This window comes from Schistocerca gregaria, chromosome 3 (genome assembly GCF_023897955.1).
Source record: "Schistocerca gregaria isolate iqSchGreg1 chromosome 3, iqSchGreg1.2, whole genome shotgun sequence".
In the NCBI taxonomy this organism is placed as follows: domain Eukaryota; kingdom Metazoa; phylum Arthropoda; class Insecta; order Orthoptera; family Acrididae; genus Schistocerca; species Schistocerca gregaria.
The window spans coordinates 843,875,708-843,893,682 of NC_064922.1; the positions used below are offsets into that span (position 1 = coordinate 843,875,708).

General features: G+C 38.7%; 1 protein-coding gene across 1 annotated transcript in view; it reads right to left on the minus strand.

The window, feature by feature from the left end:
• Positions 1-17,975, minus strand: part of LOC126354737 (aspartate aminotransferase, cytoplasmic-like) — a 70,898-nt gene that overhangs the window by 20,249 nt on the left and 32,674 nt on the right. The window contains exons 3-6 of the mRNA XM_050004603.1: positions 15,032-15,140; positions 9,623-9,840; positions 7,313-7,463; positions 2,768-2,933 (exon numbers count right to left, since the gene is read on the minus strand). Of these exons, the coding sequence (XP_049860560.1) occupies positions 2,768-2,933; positions 7,313-7,463; positions 9,623-9,840; positions 15,032-15,140 (644 nt within the window). The remainder of the gene's footprint in view (positions 1-2,767; positions 2,934-7,312; positions 7,464-9,622; positions 9,841-15,031; positions 15,141-17,975) is intronic.

Genomic DNA, 17,975 nt, shown 5'->3' on the forward strand with positions numbered 1-17,975 from the left:
TACCTTTCAGAGTTTATGGTGGTGCCTTTAAGCATGAATTCCAAATGCACCATACCTTGAATATCCCAGAACATTGTGGCATGACTTTGCCTGCTTACGGCATGGTCTTGAACTTTTTTGGCATTGTTGATCCTTTCTGGCAGAACTCTATTGACGCTGTCTTGTATTGGGGCACCAAATGCTGAACTTACCTCTCATCACTTGTCACAGTGTTGTTAAGGAACCTTTCACCCTTACTCCAAAAACACAAAAGAAAATGTTGACAGATGTCCAACGTCCTCTGTTTCATGTCAAGAGTGAACATTTGAGGCACCTACCATGCACTTAGTTTGCTGTACTGCAGTTCTGCAACGATGGCAAGTACACACTATCATGATATGTCATACTTACCTGACAGCTGTGCCTCTGTTATTCAGTGATTTCCTCTGATGAGTTCATCATCCTGCTTTTGACGAGTCTCATCAGTTGCTGTAAGCAGTCATCCATTCTGAGCTCTGTCACACACACTTCCTCCATTACAAACATCAACAACCCAATGTCTCACATTACTAATGTTGATGCAATCATCACCATACACAGTTCTCATTCTGCTATGTATTTAAATTGAAGATATGTTTTCTACAGTAAGTAGCATGCTCGAACAGTCTACGGGTGTACTGCTGGTCCATATTGTCCAATGGGCACAATATGTCAGCGATCAGACATGTCGCCATCATCAGGTGTGCTGACAAACTGAGGTCCTGAGGGTGGGCGGCCATCTTAAATCCCCTCCTCTCACAAGACGTTCTCTCCGCAGTCCACACCCACGCGTCAGCAGTCAGTGAGATGCTGGAGTCGGCGTTTGTGGTGGCGTTGGTGTAATTGCCTCATGCGCCCTAGTTGCCCTTTCATTTCCTTTGCTGTGTGTCTTTTTAATTAGACTCAGTGCTGGTTCCCAAGTCCTGCTGAGGTTGTAGCTGCAATCTCGGTTGATGAGTCCATCCCTGGTATGAATTTCAACAGCCTCTCTAAAGACACTGTCTCAGTACTTAGATGTCTGTGCCACCCTGGTATGTTGGTAGTCCATTTCGTGATTCTTGGACAAACAGAGCTCTGCGACCACCGACTTGTTGTGGTACGCAAGTTGAGTGTGCCTCTAATGATCTCGGCAACGAAATTCGATGGTGCGCACTGTCTGTCAATGTAAGTCTGCCCACTTTGACACGGAATCTGGTATATGCTGGGGAGCTTGTCCCTTCCCTGGGGCAAGATCATGAATGTGTCATCCACATATTATAGAAATCAAGTAGGTTTCCATTTGGGAAACGCCAAAGCTTCCTCCTCAAAGTACTCCATATATACTTCCTTACACACCTGAACTCCATACATCTGAACATCAAATTCACTAAGGTGACTGAAGCAGAAGGAAGGATACCATTCCTGGATGTCATGGTCAAAAAAAGAGCGGATGGCACCCTGGGCCATGGGATACAGGAAGTAAAATGCACACCAACCTGTATTTGCAAGCAGATAGCTGCCACCACCCTCCGCAGAGGAATGGGGTGCTAAAAACACTGGTGCACAGGGTGTGCATCATCTCTGATGCAGAGAGTCTACCCCCAAGAGCTGGAACACCTCAAAACTGTATTCCGGAAAAAGGGGTACTTGGAAAGGCAGATCAGACACGCTCTCTGCCCCACCTCTACAGTACAGCATGTGGGGACGGAATAAATCACGGAGAAAGAGATAGCCACTGCCTATATACCATATACTGGTGCACTGTCACAGAAAATAGGACGAATATTGAGGAAACACCAAGTAGGAACTGTCTTTTGCCCACCAAATAAAACGCAAGCATTATCGGGAAGTCTCAGAGATGATCTCGGTTTGTGGAAGGCCGGCATATACCAGATTCCATGTCAATGTGGGCAGACTTATATTAACAGACAGCACGCACCATCGAAAGTCACTGCTGAGAACATCAGGGGCACACTCAACTTCACAGAGCACCAAATGCCCAAAAGTCATGAAATGGACTACCAACATACCAGGGTCATGGCACAGACATCTAAATACTGGGACAGCATCATCAGAGAGGCAATCGAAATTCATACCAGGGCCGACTCATCAACCAAGGTTGTGGCAACAACCTCAGCAGGGCATGGGAACTGGCATTGAGTCTAATTAAAAAGATGCTCAGCAAAGGAAATGAACGGGTGACTAGGGAGGACAAGACAATTACACTGATGCCACCACAGACGCTGCCACCAACATCTCACCGACCGTGCTGACGGGCAGGTGCGGACCACGAAGAGGGGAGGGGATTTAAGACGGCCGCCTGCCCTCAGGAGCTCAGTTTGTCAGCACACCTGATGATGGTGACATGTCTGATCACCAAAATATTGTGCCCATTGGACACTATGGACTGGCAGTACACCCATGGACTGCTAGAGCAAGAAATACGCCGGGAGAAACTGATGAAAAGCATGCCGTTTCTCATGCACTGACGTAGTTATGTTGCACACTGCCTTGTTACATACTAAAATTCAGAGCCCTCTCATGGCAGAGGGTTGTAGCTTGCACCAGCAAAGTGGGAAAGCTGACCAAGTAACAGAATTATATATTACACATCATTACTCTAGAGTAGACACAGTCAGCAATCGTAGAATTTGTGTTAACTGTAAAAGCTTAAAAGTAAAAGTTATGTATGCATCTAAGTATGATATGTAAATTCTATAAAGTCATATACTCAGAACACAGATTTCATGTTTGGACTACTATTCCTTACCATTCCTCCTGCATATTTGGGTCTTGAAGCATTGTGGAAATAATCTGTGCGCCATGTCTTGGAGGACTGCAATATAGGGCTCTCACAATAATACGAAACTGTGATCTCATCTTCTCAATCTGATCTGGATCATGCACAACTACTGTTAAGTTGCCAATTCGTTCACCTAGAACAATGAGAAAATGTTTATTTGCCTACTTGAAGAAGCATGCTTGCATGAATCAATCGCAACTGATTAACTAATTAATTGATGATCAGGTACTAACTTATTAATCAAAGATGCACAGTTTGCAAAGCTCGGTTCTTATTGGGATGATTTTGTATTTACGAACTGAAACAACAAGGAAAATACATGTGGGGGCTTCACCATCAATGATATGAAATACCATATAAATAAAACTATATGGTAGCAATAAGAGTGCAGCCCTCCAACAGGGTGTTATATATGTGGCAGTCTGCCATCCTCAGTTTGCTATGAACAATTGTTTTGTATACACATGTTCTTTCTGTATGCTTATTATTAGTAATAGAATTTGTGCTAACTTCACTCACTTGCTTCCAGCTTCATTCTGGAATCACCTGTATTGGAATTCCTACATATGCACAGAACTGAGAAATTTAAAATGTTACTGCCAGCTCCTCTGTTCATTAGCTTATTGATTTACTCATGCTGTGTGTTCAATGAATCGTGAATGAGAGCAGCCATCATGTAAATAGAAGAAGCAGTATGCAAACAACTGAGTATTGCTGGAAACGATATGAAATGGTCATCTTTATTTAAATAAAGACAATCAATGAATGCATTAATGAGATGGTTATATTACCAGGCATTCAGTGATCACAGACTTATGAGACAAAAACAGTTCCACAGGAAACAGGACTTTTATTATACAAATAGGTCATTTGTGATATACAAGGAAGAGAAACATCTCAGCATCAAACACAATTTTAAGTGTGTACAGAGTGAGTCATCTAAAGCTTGCAACATAAATATGTTGGAATTGAAAAGTGTTGTTGTTGTTGTGGTCTTCAATCCTGAGACTGGTTTGATGCAGCTCTCCATGCTACTCTATCCTGTGCAAGATTCTTCATCTCCCAGTACCTACTGCAACCTACATCCTTCTGAATCTGCTTAGTGTAGTCATCTCTTGGTCTCCCTCTACGATTTTTACCCTTCACCGCTGCCCTCCAATACTAAATTGGTGATCCTTTGATGCCTCAGAACATGTCCTACCAACCAATCCCTTCTTCTGGTCAAGTTGTGCCACAAACTTCTCTTCTCCACAATCCTATTCAATACTTCCTCATTAGTTATGTGGTCTACCCATCTAATCTTCAGCATTCTTCTGTAGCACCACATTTCAAAAGCTTCTATTCTCTTCTTGTCCAAACTATTTATCATCCATGTTTCACTTCCATACATGGCTACACTCCATACAAATACTTTCAGAAATGACTTCCTGACACTTAAATCTATATTCGATGTTAACAAATTTCTCTTCTTCAGAAATGCTTTCCTTGTCATTGCTAGTCTACATTTTATATCCCCTCTACTTCGACCATCATCAGTTATTTTGCTCCCCAAATAGCAAAACTCCTTTACTACTTTAAGTGTCTCATTTCCTAATCTAATTCCCTCAGCATCACTCGACTTAATTCGACTACATTCCATTATCCTCATTTTGCTTTTGTTGATGTTCATCTTATATCCTCCTTTCAAGACACTATCCATTCCATTCAGATGCTCTTCCAAGTCCTTTGCTGTGTTTGTAAACCTTCAATCTTTGTGTCAACACATGTGGCAAATACTTTTTGGTGTGTGTGTGTGTTACTTTGCACGATATGGTCATATAAGTGCCGCATATACTATACAATATTTGAAAAATGCAATCCTGCAACTTCACAAAAAATTTTCGCGGAATTTTCAATGGCACCAACACACCAAGAATATTTCGCTGCAGTGGAAGCATAAATATCAAAAACTGATAATTATGTAAAGTGGGTCTTGTAAATATTGTGAACAGCCATCTGAAGATGAACTTTTCAGTTCGAAACCGGTTACGGCGCTATTTACTTAAATAAATAGCATTATTAATAGTGGCTGGTTGCTGTTTTCTTCTTTGTAAGAATCAACCTACATTAATTGTATACAGCCACGGTCTCACCATGTCAGTTTTAGACAAAATAGCTACAATGCTAAAAAGTTTTACAAGATTATGGAGAGATGAATCTGTAGATCAGTGGAAAAGTAGCTGAGTAAAAAACAGTATGGCTTCAGAACAGGCAAGTACACAGTTGGTATCATTGTTGCAGAAAGACAGCTACAGAAATACTACAATGAGCATAGGAGATATACCAATGCTCTTCTTGATTTAGAGTCATCATATTATTAAAAAAATGTATGTACATAGTATGTACATTCCACATCTCCTAAACTACTGGACTGACTTCAACCAAATTTGGTACATGGATCATTTACTGTCCAGAAAGAAGTGCTGAATAGGTATTAACCATCTACCTATCAAAGGGGAGGGGTGGAAAAGTAGTTCAATCCATAATGGGCAAATTTCAGACTTGAGAATGAGTTAACGTAGCCATTTGTAACAAACTTAACATAATTTCAAGCCTTCAGGAAACTTTTTCTTGCTGACATGATGAAAGAAAAAAAATGTTTATCATTTACTACATTTCTACTGTTGGACAGTAAAAGTGCCATATCAGGCAAGGAATTTTAGTTTACTATTTCTTTACTAGTAACTCTATTGACAACACATTTTGCAGATAGTATTCTAAAATACCACTGAATATACCAAAATTATATCATTCTATGACACATAGTTCAGAAGGCACAGTGCCATAAACAATGAGATGTGTGAAAAACTGCTGCATTATGCATGAAGTTTTAAATTATGACTACTGTACTGCTAACTCTATTTTGCCAGCACATTTGGCAGACAGTATACACATATGCTCAACGAAACTGCAAAATTATCTCATTGTATGACACATAGTTCAGAAGATAAGACATCTTAAACATTAGGTGCCTAAAAACGAAACTGCAGGCCAAAATCCACTAGAGTTATGAGTGAAGCATGTGTGAAATGTGTTAAACACATACTAAATATATGTGACATATGTGTACATGGATGAAGCCATGAGCGAAAAGCTCCTCCTAAACTCCTGGATGAATTTTGACCTAACTTGGTACATTTCTTACTTACTGATTGGAAAGAAGTACTTTGTGGCTAACAATCACCAACCCGATGGACAGAAAGAGTGGGGCAGGAGGAGATGGAGAAATAGAGAGGGGGAAGGAGGAATGGATGCAGACTGGGGCGGAGGAGGAAATGAGCAGAGAGAGGGAGAGGAGGAGACTGTCAAAAGATGGAGGTGAGGAAATTGTCAGAGAAAGAGGAGAAGAGGAGATTGAAAGAGTGGGGGGGGAGGGGGGAAGAGTGTAGTAACAGAGAGATGCGGAGATGGACATTTGACATGAGAATATTGACGGAGAGAGGGGGAGAAGGAGATGGACAGAGATAGGCAGAATAAGGAATTGGGCTAACAGAAGACTGGAATTAATACATACCCAGGTAATACCAGGTATTCAGCTAGTCTGGAAATAAAGTTTGAGATGCGCTAAGAAAGAAATGGCTTGAGAAGGTGACTTTTCTGATGAAAGCATTGCACCAGGGAAGTGTAAGTTGAGGGAGAGTGGAAGGACGTCTGAAGCAGAGAAACAGCCTTAAAAAGAAGTCCACTGTCTCAATTATTACTTTTAGTAGTGGCAGTAGATGGTACAATGACACAGATGGTAAGAGAGGTAGGAGAAAGAATGATCCCAGTGTTCTCTGCTGATGATTAAATAATGCTAGGGAGGAACAAGTATGAAGTAATTAGATGTTTGGAAAGAAGGTGTACAAGAGTATGGCCTACAATTTAATGCTAAGAAGTATGGGCTGTCAGTCACAATAAGAAAAGAAGGATACACCTACATTAAACATGACCTGAGAGGGGAGCAGTTGAGAATGTGGAAAGTTTCAAGAACATGGGAGCGTATTTTAGCAAAATGGAAGAAACTATAAAGAGAAATATGAACATGCAAGATAGAGATGGCAGGGAAGTGTTAAAGTGGAAGGCCAAGGGAGAAGTGGCTAAAAGCAGCAGAAGGAAGTGTTAGAAAGGGAGAAGAAGACTGTGCCAAGTTACTGATGGAGGTAGCTAGGGATTCTATTTAAATGTTTTGATTGGCAAGACTAGGGATTTTGACTTCTAGATGCAGCTACTGACCAGCTATACTGATTCTCTGTACTTTTACCAGAGAATAATGAATACAGTCAATTCCAAAATATTCAGTGAAGTTCAATGCCATCAGCTTCAGATTCTACATGATTTTCATTGACTTAAGTATAATTTTTTTTTTAGTTCTATATACATTGAGTTTTTCTAAAGTATCAGATCAATAATGTCATGAAGGTGTAATTCATTCACTTCTTCATTTCTCAGTTTTAGAATGAGAAAAGGAAGTATTTTAAAAAGTTTACTCACCATACAATCCACAAGACTTGGAGAAAGATTGAGCACAAAACAATTCAAGTTCCCTTTTAACAAAATGACGAACAGCCCATGCATCTTGGTCAACATCACCTGAAGCCAAGCCTTGGTAGGCTGTGTCAAAAAATGGAAAGAGTTTTCTTTCCTGTGGAACAGATGATGCAGTCATCAGCAAGAGTCACAAGGACACTCGAATTCATATACAACCAGTTTTGAAACAGTAACCTTCTGCTCTATCTCTTTCAGAATTTGTTCTCTCTATTATTGTTTACTGGAGGACAGAGTTGATGACAGTGCATCCATAATTTTTTTCTGGTATGAACCTTTAAAACAAACAAAGCAATTTGCTCTTTTTTTAAAAAAATGTACAAATCCACCTTTCCAATACCACTATTTGTGTTTTTAATTTTTGAGCTACCAAGGTATGGTACAGATGGCGGCTGTAGGAAAGAAAGACAAAAGGAGGCAGTGAAAATTGTAGAGGAGACAGTGGCAGTGGGATATACTGTAAAGCAATGGGAGAAAAAGGCGACAAGGGGAGAGAGACATACACAGACAGTGGCAGTGAGAGGGAGACTCTGAGTATGAAGGCTTAACTGCAAAGAAGGACTGGATAACAAGGATTTGGAATGTCCCATGTTTAAAGAGCACCATTATGTTCACATCCCAAATTTTTAATGTGGAAGGCTGAACGAAGATTAAGACAGCTGGTTCCCCACTTTTCTGTCAGAGTATTTTCAGAAGGAATGTTTTGCTTTTATGCGCTCCAACAGGAGTATTTTTGCACTGATGTTTTTATACTCAGTCGATATCTAAATCAAGGATAAATCATTGTATAGTTTCACAAAATATCTCTCTGGTAAAGTCTTTCTTTGATTGCCAAAAATACAAAATTAATGAAGATAAGGATATAATACAATCATCCCAGAGAGATGTTCAACAACTATATTGGTGTGAGTGCTTTGAAATTTGTAATCCTATTTAACAATATTATGAAAAGGGTAGTTGCTACTCATCATATAGTGAGTCACAGATAGGCACAAGCAAGAAGACTGCCAGAAAATGAGGTTTAATTAGAGGCAGAACATACGCAAACACACTCATACAATTGCAACTCACATACACATGACCATAGTCTCTGGCTGCTGAGGCCACACAGCCTCAGAAGCCAGAGCATGCGGTCTTGTGTATGTCAATTGTTTTTGCATATGTGTGTGTGTGTGTGTGTGTGTGTGTGTGTGTGTGTGTGTGTGTGACTCAGCATCTCAGCTGATTGTTGACTAGTAACTATCCTTTTCATAATATTGTTACACTTAACCCTTTTTAATGTATATACAACTTGGGCTATGTTAGTAATACACAGCTTGCTACTGTTAACAGTTCTCTGCAACCGTAAAATGCAAGCATTAACTCCTGCATTAGGCAAAGCAAGTGCAATTGCCATTTATGCAAAACAGATAGCTCAGCAGTAGCAAATCATGCACTGGGACCAGGGGACCCCCAAATTTGTTTCTCAGATATTGATGTTTTACCGAGATATAATTGTTGCTATGATATGATGTACAGAGAAACCATGGAAATGCAAAAGCACAACAAAAAAAAATCAGTGGAAAAGAAGAAGGACTGAAATTATTCATATTGTGGGCCTTAGTGCTAAATACAACAGACAGCACCAACTTTTCCCCCCTAAAAGCCCCATAGTGTATGTCGGCATGATTACATGGTCTTAGCAATGGTCTGTTGATGTCACAACGTGACCAGTGCAAGGAAATATATTAACAGTGTGGCTTGCTGAGCTTGTTTGAGATTGCTACTGCTTTCTGAGGTGAAAAAAAGTCTGATGAAGTCTCCAGCATCGGAAGCTGAAATGGTAGGTAGAGAATTATGCCTTTAACCATGGCCTAAGGCTCATAAAACAAAGATCACAAATAATTCTCTGCAACTTAGGAACAAGATATTTTAGTATACTTAGAACTGTGTGATATACTGATATTAACATTACTGGGGGTGAATTCCCTAAAATCTGACATGATTAATTTGTTTTATGGGAGAGATATGCACAATAACACAGTCATTAGCACCTTTTTCATGAGTTAATGTAAATTCGTGGAAAGCATAACAACTAGATTATTAAATAGTTAATAAAGATTAATAATCATAATAAATAAAACTCTGAAAATGGTAGCTGCACAAAAAGATGCTCAATATATTATAGCAAGCAAAAGTTGATGGCTGGATGTTATAGCTTCATGTTATATAGATTTGTGAATGACTAAAATATACGTTAAAGAATATGTTATGCACCTGAATAATGTCAGCAATTCTGTCCCATTGTTCTTGCGTTGGATCACAGCCTGTAGGATTGTGGGCACATGGATGTAACACCACCACAGAATATTTGGGAGCAGATGATAAGTCTTCAATTAGACCCTCAAAATCTAGTGCCTTATTCAGAGGATCCCAATACCTGTACTCCTTCATGTGTGTGAATCCACTTCTAGACATAACTCTGTGATGATTATCTGAAATATGATGCAACATTTACAACTATATGGAAATTCAGGCTATTTCAGTAAATTTCATTGAGGAAATGTTTACAAGTGATCAGCTGAGTTGTGGTGTCATGTTACCACAATGCTTATAAAGGTTTCCTACTGATACCTGCAGGGCTTTTGCTACATTTTTTGCCACCCTAACAACTGAAAACAATGGTACAACAATGGAAATCTCCTATTACACTATTAATCATTAAACTAAGGTGATCAGATGTCCTCATTTTCAGGAGCTGGTCCTAAAGTTTCATCCTATATCCTCACTTCCTTTAAAACTGACTGAAGACAACAAATGTCCTCAATTTCTTATCTTTTGTCCTCAATTTTTTAAATTACCCAAAATAATTGAAATAGGGAGAATTTGCTGAAGATTTTAAACTAGAGCTCAACTCAAATATACCAGTGCAACCAAATCTGGCATAAATTACTTATTTTATTTAACTGCAAGAAAATCAACTAATAAAGACATGGGCCTGTTTTCTGGTGCAAATGAATTTTTCCTTGAATTTAGAACTTATGCAGTACTGATTGGTGATGTGCTGAAGCATCAAACTAGGTCGTTTGGAGAACAATGGTGTTATTTTGTTTCTCTTTTAATGGAAGTATTTGTAGAATGAGGAATAAATCTCATCTTCTTCAGCAGGTAGGTAGTTCCTTGTGATTAAATAAATAACTCGTGCCTTGTTTGTATTTACTATTGACAGTTCTGCAACTTTAATTAATCAGCCCAGTGGCACAGTGGTCTAAGTGAAAGGTTTTTGAGCACTCGTCTGAGCTTGCTCTTTATTCAAATCCTGGTGAGGGATGGATGTTATGTTTGTCTCAAGGCATTGACTCTTGCCCTTCCACGAAGTCAGTGGCCCTAAATTGGGGACAAGGGACTGCTTATAGCCCAGTGAGTTGTTCACTGTGGTAGTTAAACCCAAAGTCAAAACTCTCAGTAGTGGCTCCTTTACTTTTGAGGTAGGTACAGGCAGTGTGTTTACTTTTGTCAGAGTAAATAAAGACTTGTTAAGTAACTGTTCCATAAGTTTTTGAAAATGATTTGGTGTTTTAATTTTTCCTCTTTTTCAGTTTTTCTCATAATTTGCTCAATTTTTTCATTATTTGATTTGAAATTAATTTTTTTCTGCCCTTTACTGCCGCTTAATTTTGCCACCGTAGGGAGTTGCCTAGTTTTTCCTGATGGTGAAACAGCACTGCATACCTATAATCCTTCAAGTGCATGTCTCCACTTCTAAGCATAACTCTGTGATGGTTATCTAAAATACTATGCAACAGTTTCAACTATATGGGGATGCAGGTTATTTCAGCAAATTTCATGATGAAATCTTCTTTCGTTATCAGCTCAGTTGTCATGTCACATTGCCACAGTGTTTCCACGGGTTTACTAATTGTCATCATTCTGTGAAGTCATGTACAGTGGCAACCTATGATAGACATTAGCAGGAGAATACAAAAAGTCCATTCGGAACCCAGTACAGGTATACAGAGCCTGTATGCAAATTATTTTTACCTGTCGCATTGTGGATGTGCATTTCACCATTCAACCTGAATTCATTCAACCACAAATACCATTAGGGAGTATATGGATCCCCACATAGGTATCAGAATTACAAGAACACTAAAGGGATTTTGGTAAGATGCTGAAACTAATTGCAGCTAATTTGCTTTTTACCTAGAATATTTATCTACAAAAGTAAATATTCTGTATACTTTTAGTCTGTGTAATAAACATCAAAGGTAAAAAGACCTAGGACAAACTTTAGCAGTGACCCTGATGTATGGCTGTAATGGTTGCATTAGCTGAGTAATGAAGATCCTGACTGAGACATTGTTGATTCAGAGAAAGAGGTTTGTGTACATGGAAGTGGTCATGATTCAGAAAAAGATCAAGAAGTGTCAGAAAATGATCAATTCATACTCACAGGAAGAAGTAATTCAAGAGGATGTTTTTTATTTTATTTTAATTTAGGAGGACAATACACTAGCTAGATGGAAGAAAAGTAAAGCTCATACCAATGTTAGAACAATATCTCATAATATTATCATGCATTTACCTTGACCCAAAACTGAGGCTCATACAATAAAGATAGACGCAGATGGTATAAACTTATTTTTGAATGAAAATATAATACCCATTACTGCAAAATGTACAAATATTTACATCAATGAAGTTTGTGATAGCTTTTATAGGGAAAGGAATGTTAACAAAACACACATTATAGAGACCATAGCATGCATTGCTTTGTAATATCTGTGTGGATCTCTGAGATATTCTAGAAAGTTTATGAAAATTGTGCGATAACTCAAAGGGGGATGAACTTGTATCATGCTTCTTATGCATGAGTGAAAATCGATTCAGGCTGCACTTGAGATTGTGACAATGCTAGCCTGCTTTGTTTATCTCTTCTTTCGTTGTCCTCAGGGTCGATGTACAGGCTGAAAACTGGAGTGTGGAAGTACAACACTGACTACTCGAAATAATGTAGCTGACAGGTACGCATTTGTGTTTCACAGTTATTTACTTTCATTTTTCACAATCCTCCATATATTCATTTAATATGGCCAGCACAATATTGTTTTAACTTTCTATAAGCCTCATTAATAGGTTTCAAGCGAACATCCACATACTGCTACCTTGGTTTCCTCTTGAACATCTAGGGGCAGTAAAAACCTGACCACAAAGTTCACAGTTCTTGAAGAATAGAGAGGTATCTATGGAGCAGACACTGCCATTGTTTTAACATATGGCCTATTGGTGTAGCACTTATTTCATTGTTAAGCTGGTGCATTGTTGTCATTCAAACCAACACAGGTTCCTTATATGAAACTCAGCCATGGACTGACTGTCTCAGGACCAAAAATTGGGCCATTATATATCCAAACAATAATAGGTGCTGAAACTACACATTGTTCAAAGTTTAATTTATGGAAGTTACAATTAAAAATTAACTCATTAAATTAACTGAATACATCAAAAAATTCCGTCTTTTTAACAGTTTCTTCTACTACAAGAGTTACGCTGAATTATTTGTTTCAATTGTGAAATTAGCAAATATAGTTACACAAACAATACTTTTGACAAAACTATTAATTATTTTTGAATTAATGAAGGGCTTGCTTTGCTAACATGTTTTCAAATAGCCAAATAGATACTTTTACTAGCATTTTATCTTCCAAATGTTTAAAATTACTACAGAATTTATATTTGTTTATAAGTCAAAAATAGAATTTAAATTACAAAACAATTACTGATTTCACCCTGTAACAAAAGGTACTAATTAGGCATAATTAAAATAATTAGAAAATCAGTTACATACATAAAACTAAGCACAAAATTAGATTTGGTATTATATTCTTTAAAACTGAGTGCCAACCTTTCCCTTTTATGGAAATGCAGATTATATTCACATATGTTAATAGTAAAGTTAATAGTAATTAATTAAAGTTGAAAAAATGAATTTAACGGAGACAGATGGCTAAACAAGAGGGGAAGTAAAAATATTCCAGTTTGCTTCATCACAAGATGTCCGAGACTTGACAGTATCTTTGATAGAGGTGTTCATGGAGAAAATGACAAACAGGCTGGTATCAGAGAGGTACTGGGATTATTTATGAAAAAGTGCCAAAAATATTTATCATTTAGTGTATACCTTATAATATTTGTTTATTAATTGTATTATATTTGGATTTAAATAAAAAAGTCCTAAAATCATTCATATACACTGTTCAGAGTGTCCAGATACATATTTTATGTTGTGAATGATACTTATAACCATGTGAGTGACCACATTGCACAAATAATGGTGGGTTAAATTATCCCTATGCTGGTGTCAATTCTTTTTATTATCCATCTGGAAGCCTAAGAACTTCACAGATGGAAACTCTTCCAGTATCTTCCAATTGATCTCTACTTCTGGCACCTGTAAGTAAAGCTGGTTGGGGTGGCCGAGTGGTGCTACGCGCTACAGTCAGGACCCGCGCGACTGCTATGGTCGCAGGGTTGAATCCTGCCTCGGGCATGGATCTGTGTGATATACTTAGGTTAGTTAGGTTTAAGTAGTTCTAAGTTCTAGGGGACTTGTGACATCAGAAATTAAGTCCCATAGTGCTCAGAGCCATTTGAGCCATTTTTTGAACCTGTAAGTAAACATCGCTCAAGGATTAGGCCTTAGACTTTTTCTAAATGACTGTCTGACTTCTGCCTATAAGGCAGTAAGAGAAGTGATCATGGGACACATGATCAACATGTCACCAATCACTTCTGTAATTATTAGCAATAGATAAATCCTGGTGATGCTGCTACTTCTTTTTTATTCAAGTAGCTCCTCATCTGCCCTTACAATTGCTGAGTGGACCACGTATCAGCCTCCCTATATCAGAAAGATTCTGAGAAGGTACCTGGGGGCCAGGTGCTCCTGCACCAAAAGCTCCAATGCTAACCATTCAGCTATGGAGATGGTCTGTAAGTACCTGTAAGTCACTTTTATATGTTTGTAATTGCATATCATGAGCTTCTGTAAGATTAAGAATTAAGCTGTTTGCTGTCAACCAGCTGTCAATCTGTTCCACTACTTTATTGGGCATGTTATTCTGGAGCAAAACCGAAACCAGACATAATTAATTCAAGGTGGCCTCAACCAGCAGTATACGAGGTGTAATCAATATGTAAATCATGACATTAATTGATCTCCCAGTTATTTCTATTCCCTCATTGAGAGGTTGATGATTTTAAAATTGAAGCTTGTTCACTGTTTGTTAACTACATAAAATAAGAGCAGTTGGGCTTTTAGAACAATTTTATCTGCATCTATGTCACTTATATTAAAAATACTTAAAAATATCTTTTGAAACTTGTGAAATATCTTGACACATTAAAATTGTGGGGCAGCCCAGGAGTCAAACACAGATCCTCTGCCTGTTCTGGTGCACAGTTTTAAACTCCCAGGGAGGTTCACAACAATACATATTCCACAATGAATTGAAGGGTTAATTGTCTAAAACATGACTGGTAAACAGATAATATAAAAGAACTAGGAAAACCTGAAATACACAAGAAAATGAATTTGGCGACTTAAAAAAAATTACATGTCAACTTATAACGTCTAACCATTACATATTTTGTAGATAAAAATAAATAAAAGTGAGCAATATTCACCCCATGTTTGTGCAGGAATGTAGGCAGTATTGTAATTCAGTACTCTGGATAAGAATTCGGATCCAATACGTACACATCCAGTTCCCCCGAGGCTCTGTATGCCAAAAGCCTGCAAACAAAATATTTAAAAAAAAAAGAACTATAAACTACCACAATTTCTAAGGAATATTGTAGTTAATATCACAGTGTCTGTTTTAATAATATTTTTAAAAATCTTTTCTATATTTCAGTTTTTTTTTTTTTTTTTTTTGGCAACATGCATTTATATATATATATATATATATATATATATATATATATATATATACTCTGCATAGCACTGTGAAGGAGAGTGCTTAGTGTGTTAAGAGTTTCCTCCTGTTCCAATCACTTGTGGAGTGTGGGGTAGGTGCCTCTGTGCATGCTGTAATTAGTCTCATGTTGTCTTTATGGTGTGTGAGGAAACAATATGTAAAGGGATGAAGAGTATCTCCAGATTCATCACTTAATACTGGTTATGAAACTTTGTAAGTAGGTTTCATGATACAACAGGCATCTCTCTTCAAGTCAGTTCAGGTTTCTCAACATTTCTGTGATGCTTTCCCATGAGCCAAACAATCCTGTGACTAGAATGAGATTTTTACTCTTCAGCAGAGTGTGCGCTGATATGAAACTTCTGGACAGATTAAAACTGTGTGCCGGACCAAGACTTGAACTCAGGACCTTTGGCTTTCACAGGCAAGTGCTCTACCATCTGAGCTGCCCAAGCACAACTCATGCCCCAGCCTCACAGCTTTACTTCCACCAGTACCTCGTCTCCTACTTTCCAAACTTCACAGAAGCTCTCCTGCAAACCTTGCAGAACTAGCATTCCTGGAAAAAAGCATATTGTAGAGACATGGCTCAGCCAAAGCCTGGGGGATGTTTCCAGAATGAGATTTTCACTCTTCAGCAGAGGTTTGCACTGATATTAAACTTCCTGGCAGATTAAAACTGTGTTCCAGACTGAGACTCGAACTCGGGACCTTTGCCTTTCGTGGGCAGGTTCTCTACCAAGTTTCGCAGGAGAGCTTCTGTGAAGCTTGGAAAGTAGGAGATAAGGTACTGGTGGAAGTAAAGCTTTGAGGACAGGGTGTGAGTCATGCTTGGATAGCTCAGACCGTAGAGCAATTGCCGCAAAAGGCAAAGGTCCTGAGTTTGAGTCTCGGTCCGGCACACAGTTTTAATCTGCCAGGAAGTTTCAATCCTGTGACTACTTATGCTGCCATTGTTTGTATACATTCAAGATACCTTATTAGTTCTAATTTGGTATGGATCCCATTTCCTCAAGCTGGGGTGAAGATCGGGGCATGGGTACTTCACTCCAATCCTAGATGGACTCAGGACATGATCACTGCTCATTGAGCACTTCAGATACTCTCTGTGGTGGCCCAAGGCAAGCCCTGGTGAAAACTGGAACCAGTTGAGGCCACATCCAACAGAGAATGCCTCTATGCCATGCCCAGCACCACCTCATCCTCCACATGGCCCGCATGCCATTTCATCCTGCTGCCTGTCTTTCCACAGCATTATTATAACTTGCACTCCATGTGATCCCTGTCTGCTATTGCCACATTCTCTGCCCCTGCCTCAGGACCATGACACCTCACCACATAGGTGTGGACTTCAATGGAGACAGAGCAGTTGTCTCTGCCTCACACCTTACCACCATCCCTAGTGCCCCTGAAATTTATCATCAAGTGCCCTCAAGCACGTGCAGCATTATGTTTGGTGGCATTTTCGATGATTCGATGAAAGAGTCTTTGGTGGTTAGGGATCACAGTAGTCCCTCTACCTTGTTGATAATCCAGGCTCCATCCCATCCATTTCTCTTGATGTTTGCTGCAAAGGATCCTCAACCACATGCACCACAACTTGGTAGATGGGGGCCTCAATTGCTTCTGCTCCTTGTTGCCAATGCAGATTCCAACCAATCCCTTTCCATTTCTACAAGTTGATTGAGAGAGAGAGAAATTTTGCAACAATACATGTTTCACTGAATGTGGTGCCAGTGTAAGAATTCAGGTGCCACTATAAGCAGCAATCTCATGTCTCATGGGCAACGCCTCTGGCTGTGAACTGCACACATGAGGGTCAGCTCTGGGACTGAGAGCAAATGCTTTGTTAACTATAAGTGCCAACTGTATCTGGCCAATGCACCAGATATCAGATCCTTGCTACAGTCTTGCCCACTCCTGAGCTGTTCTTTGGTTAAGGCAGTTTCCTTTATTTTTCTTTGGTTCTTTACATCTAACTCTGCAACAGAAACTAGTGCTGTGACCTGGGCTTGTTTGGATTATTTCTGCACAGTATTTCTCTGTACCCTGTGCTGATCTCAGCTTATCATTGTTTGTGTCTGTATACACTCCTCCAGAGCTTCTACTGTTCTACATTAATGAACTTTTGTTAATACAAACATAAAATCCCTGATATTGGTTATTGATTGTGGTAGTGTCAAGATGGGCTAAGATGCAGAAAATAGCTTTCAGTAGTTTAGATGTGAGAGTTCTAGAAAGAAAAGATAAACCTAGTGAATGAACAAATGAGAGGACAGTAATGAAAATAGTCATGGTGCTACTGGTACGAATAGTAGTATTAGAAGTTGGCTGATGGGTTAAGAAATCAATAACAGGTTTGTACAGGTAGAAATTATTTTTCTTCAACTTGTCTTTTTCTAGTATTACTACATAGCACGCAGCAAAATAATTACAGACATAATTTATTACACATAAATATATAGAGTGAATCATCTATTTTTTATTCAGATGAAATGCTGTAACTATGAAGAATAAGTGAATACATAAGTAAAGCTTCTGAAGTTGTCCGAATAGTAACAGAATTTGATCTGTAGTGTCCTTGAAGTATCCTGCAGTGTTCAGTGTTCCCTTAATACACTGACGGGTATGGAAAATATGCAATATGGAGC